Source organism: Nanorana parkeri, unplaced genomic scaffold (assembly GCF_000935625.1).
Source record: "Nanorana parkeri isolate BGI_ZX_2015 unplaced genomic scaffold, ASM93562v1 scaffold120, whole genome shotgun sequence".
Lineage (NCBI taxonomy): Eukaryota > Metazoa > Chordata > Amphibia > Anura > Dicroglossidae > Nanorana > Nanorana parkeri.
In genome coordinates, this window is record NW_017306388.1 from 1,203,116 (window position 1) to 1,216,684 (window position 13,569).

A 13,569-nucleotide genomic window follows, 5' to 3' on the forward strand; every position below is an offset into this window, starting at 1 on the left:
GCATGACTGTCCCGATGTGCACAAAGCCAACTCCATAAAGACATAATTTGATAAGTTAGGTGTGGAGGTACATTATTTATATCTTACAAATGCATTCAAGCACCTTACCTGTTAACAGTTGTCCACGTAGTCACCCGCATACCAGGTCCAACATATCTAAACACCTTTATTTAGATGCTAGGAATACGTGATAGCACTAGTGGACAGCAATGTTTCGGAACCAGGCAAACCTATGTACCTATTAACAAAACTCGACCATATTTTTGCATCACTTAGCTTTATGTCCTCAAATCATCTTTGAATTGGTGCTGACACTGTCCTTCCTTCTGGAGGGTGGCTACTTTTGTTCCCCATGGGTCCTGTCTGTGTTGTAAAGTAGCTACCGCTTCAAGCTCACTCCTGTGATGGACTACAATCTCATGTTTAGTTTACTAATTTGTATCGAGATTGTAGTCTATCACAGGAGTGAAGCTACAGCTGAGTGATACACAAATAAGATACATTTTTGTTAATGGTTAAGGCACTTGAATTCATTTTTAAGATTTAACTGCTGAGTTTAGTGTCACTTAAAGTGGCCCATACAGAGCCCTGACCTCAATTTCTACTGAAAACCTTTGGGATGAATTGAAACACCGATTGTGAGCCAGGTCTTGTCGTTCGGCATGAGTACCTGACCTCACAAATGCTACTTTGGCTAACATTTCCCACAGACACACGATACGAAGTGAAAAGCCTTCCCAGAAGAGAGGGGATTGGGGTGTGTATAATGTACTCCAAATGAATAGCCTTGGTTTTCACATAGGATGTCCAACAAGCTTATATAGGTGTGATGGTCAGGTGTCCACAAACCTTTGGCCATGTAGTGTATCTTTTACCTATCTATCTATCTATCTATCTATCTATCTATCTATCTATCTATCTATCTATCTATCTGTCTGTTGATTTTTTTTTTTGTTCATTGTCAGGATTTGTGACCAGTATGGGGTTAGTTCCTCTGAGGGCATTTTCTACATGGAGCTGCTGCACAATATTGGAATCTCTGTCTCTTGCGCTGGTGACATCAACGGTGTGAGTACTGACCTCCTAGACAGAAATCAGTACCAGGAGGAACTAAGACAGTTCGATCATTGTGACAGGTAACAAGTACTAAATTATTATGATCAGTCATCGCAAAAGTAAATACACCAAATAAAGTGGAATGTGACTTTTTAGGTGTACTTTTGGGAAATAGTGTTGGGAAGAGTTCCTTAAAGGGATTCATCAGGTGTAAAACTGAATTTCTTTGAAAAATTAACCTTCACATACCCCTGATAATGCAATGATTACTGGGATTAACTTAAAGCTGAACTCTAAAAACACAAAAAAATGCATCTCTGTATTTATTAATATATCATAAAAATCTATTATTTAAATGCAAGCAGTGTAGTTACCTAAATCTTGGTATTAGCCTGTTGCAGTGCCTGTACAGCAAAGCTCAAACCGGGAGAGGGAGAAAGCAGCACATGGAGCCAATCAGTTGTGCTGCAAGGCTCATGTACTCATAATGGACATGCTCATGGGAGGAGAGAGGAAAATGAAAGAGAGATGAGCTCATCACTGTGCTGCTTCTATCACTGTCCAGTCACAGGCTGGGGAAGAACAAGACTTGTCTAACTGAACTGTAGAAGAGAAAAATTAGGACTCCTGCCCTGCTGGACAGAGCTATGTAAATCTCAGAACTGGTTGGACAGAAATAGACATCCTTTGGCAAGAAGACCATCTCATCTGTGTATATGGCTGTTTCCCTGGAATTCAGCATTGAAGTCCTAAAGCCTACCCTCCACTAGTTCCATTGCTGTCATTCATTTTATGTTGTTCCATTTCTTTTCTGTATTTTTTTTACCTGTGATCCTGCCAGTAATAGGCTATTCCTCAACTTCTTGCCCAAGGGTGACAACGCTTTCTGAGCATCTCCCTATGCAGGAGCAGTGTTGTTACCCTAGAATAAGAGCTCCCATATAGAACTACAAGCTGATGTGCTGACCAGGATAGCTGGATATCTGCTGTCCTTCAGTGAAAGGAGATATTTACCTGCGTGTATGGCATAGGTAGACACAGACAGCTAAAGTGTTCAAGGGCAACGAGTCGGACATACACGGTACACAGACTTGAAACCTTAAAAGTACATTTTGAAAATATTTAAAGTGCATCTATGCCCGATATGAACAGTTAAAGTGATATTAAAGGCAAAAAATGTTTTCCCCCCCCCCCCCCCCCATGTAAATGTTAGCACTTACCTTAAATGATGTCTCTTTTTCCGATCTTCCTCTTCTTTCCCCATGTTTTCATGTGTCCCTCCAGCGGTGTGACGTCACTCCGATCCAGCGCTGACTGCTCTGTCTCTCCGATCCAGCGGTGTCTGCAGTCGGGTGCACGCGTCCATACACTTACCTTGCGTCTCTGCTCGTCTCCCGGCCGAGAATCGGAACTGCGCATGCGCCCGCCCCAAGATCCTTTGCGGCCGTACAACCAGTTCCTGATTCTCGGCGCGGGAGCGAGCAGCGATAACGAGGTAAGTTTAAAATGATTTTAAGCGTTTTTGGTTTTTTTTACACTTCTTGCCTATATCTACTGCTTCCTAGCAGTAGATATAAGCAAAAAAAACCGGAGGGTTTAGAACCCCTTTAAGTATTTACATATTACTAACAAAAAGTGAAACTATGATAGAATTGATATATGGCTTGTTGATGCAACAGAAAGTGAGGATACATTTCCCCAAGAGGACAGACGACAGAAAACATTTAACAAAAGCCCTGGCCCCGCTCCATGCTAACCAAAACATCAAAAAATAGAGACAGGTTCTCTTTAAAATCTGAACAGGTAAAGACACCATTCAATACAGTAATGCATTTTAAATGTGTAAGTACCTCAATCTTTATGGATATCATTCTCTTGTAATCCTCTGCACTCAAAGAAGACAGAGATGACCTGTTGCTCTTGCTAGTCTGCTGTTGCTCTTTTCCTGCTCAATCACAGGCTGAGCAAGGGGAGGGGACCACATTGGAATGTTTAACTTCAGTACAGAAAAGTGAGGTCACTCACCTGACTGTTTTGTCTGGAAGGGCTTTGTAAATCTGAGGACTGCTTGAAGAAAATCACATATTATTTGACCCTATATATTTTAGCTGTTTGGTTGGTGTTCAGTTTGAACTCTTCAGCAGCTAACAAAAACTGAAATACAAGATTTAGGTGGCTGTCCTTTTAAAAGACTGTAGTTAATAAAGGCAGTGCATTCTTCTATACCATCCACAGAGCTCCAGCTTATTGCTGTTTGCACAATGACGGTCTGCTTTAACTTCCCTTTATATTGTATGTTTTACTTTGATATGCACCAAGGGTTTTCAGTGTACTCTTCCTAACGCAAAAGTTTAACTTCCTTTTTATACTCTTGAAAGAATGAAGGGGATTGAAAGCCAAGCAAGCAATATGGGGAAGAAATTTACTGTGGACGAGGTGATCGACAAGCTGAGACAATGCATGACAAAGAACGGATTTACCATCAAGGAAAGCTTTCTAGCCGGCAATAGGCAGCCAGATGGAAAAGTCTCCAAGAAAGATTTCCGAAAGGTAAGAGTTATCTACTGCACACTGCTAAAATGTGAGGGCATCATCCAGTCATGTCTCCCATGTGATAGATGGGGTCATGCACAGCAGTACAGTCTGCACAGGCAGTATTGGCTTCATGTATAAAACTTCTGCCGAGCCTATAGCCGGGTGAATGCCGTTTGCATGGCACTAGCGCCCCTACATAGTGCTGATGCATATAGGAAATTCATATATTCGTCTAGAGGCATCAGTGACATGCGTACGGCATCCATCCAATATACGTTATATATGTGAAGCCCCAGTGGCGGACTTAAGGAACAAAAGGCCCCGGCACAAGATTTTCTAGATTTTCTCTTGCCCCCTCACTCTGCTCAGAAGCCCGTCGGACCATGTAACAAGCCCCTCCCCCTTAGTTCAGAAGCCCGTCGGACCATTGTACACCCCTACTCCCTATCCAACGCATCATCTATCCATCATCGCCCCCGAGTTGGTTCTTCACCATCTCTTCCGCCTGGGCCCCCTCATCGCACTGCAATCATCCCAACTGAGAAGCGGAGCTGTCCAGGAGCTCTGCATTGCCGCAGACACCCACCTCCACCGCACTCAGGAGGAACGCGATTGCTGACACTTCGTTGGCCGGAGACTATGGCACAGGAAGCAGAGACTGCAGCTGGTGCACATGGTGCTATTAGTTCGTCGGACCAGTGCTTCCTCCAGTGGGGGCCCAGCCTCGGGCCCTGGTGCAGGCGCACCGGTGGCAGGTCCACCCTGTGAATCCCTGTATCTGCCCTTGACATATGTTATCAATCTTGTAGGGCTCCAATTATTGTTACTGCAGGACCCTGAAATTGCTAGTCTCACCTGTAGATGTGGTCGGGGTGGATCATTTGATACACATTTTTGCAACAGTCAATCATAACTTGCTGGAAACCAGAAAAAAATAAGTGTTTGATTCTTTCATCCCGGTCTAATTCTCAACGGTGTATCATCTGTCAAATCCGTTTAATGATGACATGTTACATAATAGCGATTACAGGTTGACTCGGGGCTCGTGCTGATAAAAAGGCCTATTCACTTGTGCTGCTAGACTTCTTAGCACAATGAGAACAGTGTCAAGTTGTTAATGAGAGATTTTTCATTCTGTTAACACCTCCCGGAGCCCCACAAGCCAGAAATCATCCTCTTTACACACTTTGCAATTAACACATGCTGGAGATATACAGAAAGGTATCGACGACTGCTTTTCTGTGTTAGATGGCAGTGCTGTCCAAAAAAAAAAAAGAGAAGCATTTTTCCCCAATTACTGCTAGAGATTGGGCTGTTTACTGTGTGTTTTCTTATTCTGTGTCTAGACAAAATCTTTTATGATCCACATAAAGGACCACGATGTAGATATAAAAAGGAGATTTTTTAAAAATGTTTTAACTGGAATAACTCTTTTGCTGCCATGGCTTTTGTTTTTTTTTTTTGCACAAGTTATAATCTACATTTTAGGCCTGAAAATTACTTTAAAACCCCTAAAGATTATATATTTCCTGAAAGCCAAGACCCTGTAGAATAAAATGATAGTTGCAAATTTTTACATCACATGATATTAGCACAACTCTTTATAAAACCCAAAATTTCTGTAAAAAAATACACTTGTAAAAAAATACATGTTAATTTTAGTGCACAAAAATGTGATAGCATATTAGGTGGTGACAGATTCTCTTTAAGGTGACATTAGGGGACTTTTGGGCCCCTAATGTTGTCTTTGCATGTCAAAGAAGCTATTTAGGAGCAGAAAGTGATGCTTAGCACTGCTTCAGCTTTGTTCGCTGGTCCCTCTACCTGCTTCTTTCCTGAATCCCAAGAAGTTGGTCCCGGCCTGCAGGAGGGGCAGCTGGAAGGGCAGGACCATTTTATCGACCTGTGGAAGCTCACCAGAATCACTTCAAGTGTAAAGCTGACAGTCGGCTTTTCACAAGTAAACAGCTGCCGGGTGCACATTTACAGGGACCTGCAGCCAGTGTCATAATGGAACTTCTAATCCACAAGGGACAGAGCAGTCTCCAGCAGCCATCCATCTACTAGCTTGGACAAGGAGGAGGGAGGGAGCAGAGGGTAGAGGCTTGCTTTGCTATGGTATGTGCTTGTGGAGACACAACCAGCTTTCTAGCACACACAAGGGTGGCTCCCATAGGACCCTGCAAAGGAAAGAAGCCACCGTAACACAGGATATCAGTGCCAGTGCTCAGGGGTCAGCTAAATCTGTAGGAAACTAAAACTTGTATACATGAAGGAGTACCATCCATTGGAAGTGATTCAATCAGCATTTTAAATAGTTTTAAAAAACTGTTTGACTTTAACATCACTTTAAGTACAGGACTGAAAGAAAAAAAAAAACACTTTGGATGGAGAGGGGGAAGAGTTAGACCCTTTGTCAAGTATTTATTGCTGTTTGTGTCCCCATAGAAACACTACCTGTCCCATGACTTCAAGGACATTGTGTTGTACTGAACTTCCTGTTTCTGCTCTCTGGATTTCACACTCTATATTTAGGGTAGGCATCCTTGGAGCTCCAGCTGTGATAAAACAACAACTCCCATCATGCCTGCAATACCTTGTGGGACTCGTAGTTCCACAACAGCTAGAGGGCCAAGGCTGCCTATCGCTCATCTACGTACTTATTTGGAGAAACCAGTAGTACCTGGGGAATGCATTTGAAAGAAAGAAGCAAAACAGGAAGTTCAACGCACCATAAAACCCTAGGTGTCACTAGGACAGCTCATATGGGGACTTAAACAATAACAACAACCTTCCCCAATAAATCAAATATTAAAGAAATATAAACATAGAGTGTTATTCTGCAGCTATCCAGAGGAAAGTGTTAAATTGAGAAATTTTCTACAAGCAAGTCCATTTTTAGAAGATGATTAAGTCAGTAAATTTGCATATTTACCTGCGTGGAACATAAGCCAGTACATATGTGTGCTTCGATTCAAATTATTTAGGACTAAATTAACAAACTCTACATTTTTCTTCTGTTGTTTATGAGGAAAATATTCCCCCTGCTGTCACGGGCCTCGTTTTCAGACGCCGGCTGTCATTCAAGTAGTTAAATCCTCTGAAATAATTACTTACATTTCATCTGTCAAGTCTTGGTTATGTAAGTCATTTCCTTCCCCAGAGAAGATGAGATTTTTTTCTGCGAGACTCGACTGAAACTTCTGAAAGAAAAGAATAAAGTTCTGGAGTTTTGTGCTTCCCCATGGCAGTATTTTTTCCCAACTCCAGCGCCATCTCCTTGGAGAGCTCGCCCCATTCATTAACGTGCTTGCGATTTTTCGTTTTAAGACTCGGGTAGGTTTTATATCATGGATCCTGTGCTGTAAATTTCTTACGCAAAGCCGACGCTATTTGACAATCTCCAACTTAGAAAGTGACATATCTGCAATAACTGCTTGTACCTTCATCTGTAGCTTCTCTCTCCTCAGGTTCTGCAGGATCACCAGCTGCATTTGGATGAAGATCAGTTTAACGCTTTAACCAAAAAATTGGGATTTACAAAAGACGGTCTTAGTTATCTGGATTTTGTCTCATTGTTTGAAGGTATAGAATTAACCCAAAATCAATTGTTTATAGCCAGGCTCTAGGCAGGTATAAAAGACATAAACAAATGCAACTCTTTTTGCTTTATTTCGTAAAATGCAAGCAAAGGATTGGGTAACAATCTCACAAGCACAAATGTTTCCTTTACCAAATGTCCTTGCTTATGTGAATGAAAAGCAGAAGATGTAAGAATATCGACCAGGCCAAATTTTTCAAGCCTGCCCAACTGATTGTTCTCTAAGAGAATGGTTGGCTGGCAGTATTATGGAGCGCCCATAATAGAGATCATTACCCATTCCACCTAGAAATGGGCAACAGTCAGTATGTAATGGTAGATTCAGAGGCCACTTTATACTCCTGTGGGTACAGGGGGGGAAGGGTGCATAATAAAATCGTTTACATAACTGCTCATGTCAAAGCAGACAGTGTGGCCATGTCAATTGCTACTGTAGTTACTGTAATATTTGGCTGATTGTTTCATTATTATCATTAAACGTGCACTAAAGTTCAGTTCCAGGCAAATAGATGAAATGTATACAGTATATGGGCACTGTTTACCTGCAAATTATTAGATTTACATCCATCCAGGTCTGAGATTTACTCAGTTTTGCCAGCCTGCCTGGGAGTGCATGAAACTTAATTTGTCTCTGCTGGAATTAGGTAACAGTTACAAATCCCCCACTCCAGCCAGTGAGTGGACAGCAAAAAGAAAAGCAGCAGACTGATGAGCTCATCTCTTGGTCATTCTGCTCTCTCCTCCTATCAACATGTACCTTGTTAGCACAATTGACTCCTTCTGCTGCTTCTTCCTCCCCCAGTCTGAGCTCTACTGAGGCTGATACCAAATCAAATTAAGGTACTTACACTGCTTGCATGCTAAAGAATACATTTAATGATATATTAGTGAATCAGTGCCTTTTATATCTACCTGGAGTTGGCTTCAAATTTGATCTGTAATTTCACAGCATTTGTTAAGCAAAAAAAGTGTACATTTTTATATTGTGTCTTAATGGATTATTTATGGCCTCAGTCCCATCAGGAAATGGACCTGGAGATAAGTTGCATAGCAGCCCCAACCATCGTGTTAACAACTCCAAGTTCCATTATATGACAGCAGAGGAGTGTCTCAGCCAGTTCCCGAGCAAATTAAGGGAAGGCTATGGGGTAAGTATGAGTGATTCATGAGATGCAGGCCATGTACAGAACCTAGGTTCCTATTGGAAGGTTCCCAACTAAGAGGCATTCTCTAAGAATGCAGAGATTATATTCTACATGTAATTTGCTTAGAGATGCCATTTAGTTTAGAGCTACGCAAGTACATCAAATGCATCAATGCCTATTCTCAAATAGAAACTGTGCTGTATCAAAGTTTGAAAAGGGTTGTGTAATAAAATGAGAAAAACATGAAAACACTATTGACACATTGTTAGAGGAAAAGATGTGTAATTCCAATTCTTCAATTTTAATAATAACATTTCAATTTCAAAATATAATTTCAGCATTTACTTTAATATATTCTTTATTATAACTTACACCAATTTTTCTCAACCTTTTATCAGTCATGGCACCCTTTAAAAGTATGGAAAATCTCGAGGCGGCCCATCCCACCAGAGTCCCACTTTCACATTAGAAGCCCCCCTTCACATTGGGAGCCCTCTTTACATCAGGAGCCCCCTTCACATTAGGATCCTAAGTCCCCCCTTCACATCAGTGTCCCACTGTCCCATTAGGAGTTGCACCAGTAGCAACATAGCAGAGAGTGAGCAGGCCTGGATGGAGAAAGACTTCTGTCCTTTTATGAAAAGATCCTACCGAATTAGTGTCATCCATTTACCTGCACAAAGGAAAGCGTACAATTTCGAGGCACCCCTGAGGAAGTGACCCTGGCTGAGAAAGGCTGTCTTACACATGTTTACAAGCTTGCTCTTTCATAGTTTTTGTATTTTTTTTGTATTTTAAGCAGACCTTGTTTCAAAAGGCAAGCATCGTTTACTAGATGGACCCCCATACCTCAATAAAGAAAATGCTCCAAAAAAAAAAAATACTTACCTACTACCCCTGCTTCTGCCTATAGCAAGGGTAGTATACCAAGGCTATTTTACAGATACAAGGACCATAGGGAACAAAAGTAGCCACCCTCCAGAAGGAAGGACAGTGTCAGCACCTATTCAGAGAAGATTTAACTCCTGAGTTTAGTGTCACTTTAACTTGGCCAGTAGTAGTAGAATGGTGGCCCAAAAATTGATCTACACAGGGGCTCCTTGGTGACTCTGTCTGCCACTGGGATTAGGGTTATAGCTAGGGTAAGTGTTGGTTTTAATTATCAACAAAGTCATTGATCCCCATGTCAGTGCTGGCAAAGCTGCTACCTAAGTAGCCCACATGGCAAAATTTAGGACACCCTTGGATGGAGTTTCAGTGGCAGACAAAAAAATTAATTTTTTCGCTGAGTCAATTTTAGGGCAGTCACTTCACTGATTCTTAGTGCTAATGAGGCCCAGTAGACTGAAAAAGATCTGTCCACAGGTTGTTGGCATTGGTTATATAATGCTTTTAAAACTCGGTAGTACATCCACTCACAGGTGTGACAGATATAAGTGGAGGTTATTCATTAATTTCTCCCTTTGGAAAGTTATTTGTATACATTCATATTTGTAACTCTACACACTATAGTTTAGTATGTTTAGAGACTTACCCATTTGATTCTGCTACATTTAGGACACATACACTGCTTTCTATAAAATGGACAGTAACCGAGATGGCATATTGACAATGCATGACTTCCACCGTCTCCTGGACAGCTTCATGTTCATCATCACCCAGAAGGAGTATGAGCGTTTGCTGGGCCTGCTGGGTCTCAATCTAACCTCCAATCTGAATTATACGGCGTTCCTGGACCTACTACCAAGACAAGAAAGAGAGGGCTCTCCCCCCTGGCTAAACTCATACAATACGTGAGTATTTTGTGGATTCCTCTGTCTCCATGAAAGAATTCATTATTGTATAGTGAAGGTCAACCATTTTGTCCTTATTACGCCGCCAGATAATATCCAAAAATAAACAGAAATGCCAAAACTGTTCATTATTATACATATCCTAGTCAGTTCCTGATGGACATACAAAAATCCCACATGGTGGTCAGTGAAACTGGCTTGCGTATCAGGTGTTGACCCGACACGTTTCGTTTTAGTGCTTTCTCAGCACAATCTGATGATAATAAATACAATTAAGTTATTACATCATTGATAAAGTTAAACATATTTTTAGACATGTGTATAAACATATTTTTTAACCACTTACGGTGGCGATCATCCCAATGGACATAGCGCATCCCAGTACATAATCACCCCACTACTTACCAAGCATCAAGTGCTAGGGGGATCAAGTGCTCTAGGGCAGGGAAGGAGAGCCGGATGCATGACAATCCCCTCTCTCCTCCATTCCAATCTCTGGTGGGGACACCGGAACCAAAGAAGAGGGAAGAGGCATAATAGGACCCAGACTGCCTTGTCTTTCTTTCAATACTACTGTACTTTCCACTCCTCCAGGGAAGCAGGAGGCTTAAAAGATATATATAGAAAGGGATGCATGGAGACAAGCTGGAGTATAGGAGTGGGTACCACTGATGCCCTTTTTAGCCAAATGCTTCTTAAGGCTAGAAAAATCTGCCTCAATATTTTTGGAATGTCAAAGAAAACAAGTGGAACAAACTTTGTACTTTGCTTTCAATTTGTGTTATTCTTGAAGCAACCATGTGTTTTTTTTATCTAGGGCAAAGCAACAGGTTCACTTTAATGCTTTAACATTAATACTTTTCTTCGCTGCCCCAAAACTCCATTCAGACTTCAGAAGAACTCCCTCCCCTTCCTCCACGTGACAGCACTGGTGCTCGGTGATTGGCCTAGTGCTGTCCAATGTTGGCAAGGAGGCAGTCCTCAGCTTTGTATAAGCTTTGACTAGACTGTGCTTCTGGGCAGCAGACTTAAAAGCAAACTTTTTGCTTTGGCAAGACCTCTGCCATTGCTGACCTTTACTTTCATAATTGCTAGTTCGCTCAGCAGGGGGGAGGAAAGGTTTTGCTGATTAGAGAGCTTCAGCTATGACTTACTAGAGTTCAGTTAGGCTTTAACTCACAGTATTTGGTTTGCATATATTTATGTCTGCCTGAAGCTTGCTTGGCTCTTCAGGGGCCGTTCCTTCTGAAGAGAAACAAGGGAAAGAATACATATTAACATGGTGCCTGTGGTGTAGGGTTGGGAAGTTTGCACACTGCAGACACCTGTTTGAAATAAAATTATCATTAGATCCATCAAGAAAGTACTGAACTGAACCTATTTGCAGGTCTTCTTTTTAGTCATTTGTCCACACTAGCATTAGCCTTTATTCCGTTGCACTTTCTTTGCTGAGCTCTGCTATGTTTTACCAAGGAACATTTTATACAGGGAAAACCTATAACAAAGGATTACCTGAGCATTGTCTAAAGAAATAGTATAGCAGGGGCTGAACTTTTGACATTCTGTCTCAAATTATAATTTCCATTGGAGATAAACAGATTTAGGGGAAGAGTCACTGCTCTGACTTATTCACACATGTGTGTACATTGCAGCTCGAGCTTCTGGGGTCTGTTAAGCAACTAGCTTTTTTCAACAGAGTAGCTAAAACAACCTAGAAAATGTGAAAAGGAGCCCTCATAGCTATAGCTGTGTATGAGAACACAAAAGATTCATATGTAATATTTCTTACTTCACTAACAAAATACTTTTAAAATGGGAGTCCAAAGTAAAGAAAGATTTGTACAAATATACAAAACCAGTGTTTATTATTACTGCCTTTGTCATTGGACATGAATTCTGTTTTCTTCTCTCCAAGGCTGAAACAAAGCCAAGACTGGGCAGATTTGGCCTGCGAGCAAACTCATTACTATCTGGTGACAAAGGCACAAAGCAGATGGCATGACTTAGCGAAGGTAAACCATGTGGCATGAATTCATCGTTTGCAAGTTCACAGCGTCCTCAGCATCAGCACCACACATCTCTGTTCTGACACCTTTGTGTCAGATGTCCTCTCAGCACCTCCCATAAGCACATAACACAGAGGCTGTCATCGCCATCATTGACATGCTTTATGGAGGTTGCAGGATGGTTTTACAAGAAATCAGTCATGAGAAGCCTCAGACTGCAGTTATCTTCTGACTCTCGGGCTGCATACTAGGCCTAGTGAAGTTAATACAATGCTATTTTGTGTCATTGTGTGTGATATTACTGGCTCGAAGCTACCAGTCAGAGCACTCTCAACCGCCTTCACTGTCTCAAGGATACACTGACATTTCAGTCCAGTTGAGCCTAAACCAGGTTTTCTAGCAATTTTCATCTGTAAATAATTACAAACGAATACAGTTAAGCCCTGAAGAAGGAGGTGGCCTTTCTTCCTAAATGCATTGGCTGCACTTGATGCTTGGGCTGTACTTGATGCATTGGCTGTACTTGGCTTGTACTAGCTTCAGTTGGAAAGTAATTATGTCTCTGCCTTTCCTACAAGAGACTGTAACGCTGACCTGCCTGGAGAGGCAGCAATCTTTCCTGCTCATGTAGTATATTAAGGTTTTCCCAACCGTACCTTAGAATGATACCACATTTGGGGGTTCTGGCCAGAGGAGGGCTGGGTTTTGTTACAAAAAAGAAAAGTTTCAGAGGCATTTGGGTCAGATCCCACTATTTATAAACTGATACTGCTCAGTACACAAAGTAACAGATTGCAACTTGTACCTCTGCTACTTGTATTCTGCAGATTTCTTGCAGCATATGTTATTTTTACCCCATGTGTCACCTGATTTGGTTCTGTTACAGACCTTCTGTGAAATCGACAGTGAAGGAAACGGAATTATACAGAAGAAAGATCTGAGGAATGTTTTGTACAGATATTCGCTTCCTTTAACATCTAGTGAATTTGAAAAACTCTGGAGCAGGTGAGTTTATTAGAAGCTCTAATACAGGAGTCTCCAAACTTATTTAACAAAAGGCCGGTTTACTGTCATTCAGACTTGGAGTGGGGAGACAAACTATGGTCAGTGGGAGTAGAAAATGCGCCTGTTAGCGATCAGCGGGAATAAACAATGCATCAGGCTCGTGGTCAGTGGGAGTAAAACATGCACCAGGGTTGTTGGTCAGTGGAAATAAACAAAATTGCCTAGGACCTCTGCTCAGTGGGACGAGGAATAACACCCCATCATTGGTGTCAGTTGAAGGATTAGTGATCCATGATTGGTGCCACTGGAAATAATAGTGATTATGATTACTATCAGTGGAAAGAATAATACCCCATGGTTGGTGTCAGTGGAAAGAATAACGCCCCATGGTTGATGTCAGTGGAAGGAATAACACCCTATTGTTGCTG

The 13,569-nt window shown here is 41.6% G+C and overlaps 1 protein-coding gene across 1 annotated transcript in view; it reads left to right on the forward strand.

Annotated features, from left to right (window-relative positions):
• EFCAB6 (EF-hand calcium binding domain 6) overlaps window positions 1–13,569 on the forward strand; it is a 107,724-nt gene that overhangs the window by 69,622 nt on the left and 24,533 nt on the right. The window contains 7 exon segments of the mRNA XM_018553459.1: window positions 966–1,136; window positions 3,435–3,606; window positions 7,062–7,176; window positions 8,207–8,340; window positions 9,895–10,130; window positions 12,046–12,142; window positions 13,023–13,141. Coding sequence (XP_018408961.1) covers window positions 966–1,136; window positions 3,435–3,606; window positions 7,062–7,176; window positions 8,207–8,340; window positions 9,895–10,130; window positions 12,046–12,142; window positions 13,023–13,141 — 1,044 coding nt within the window.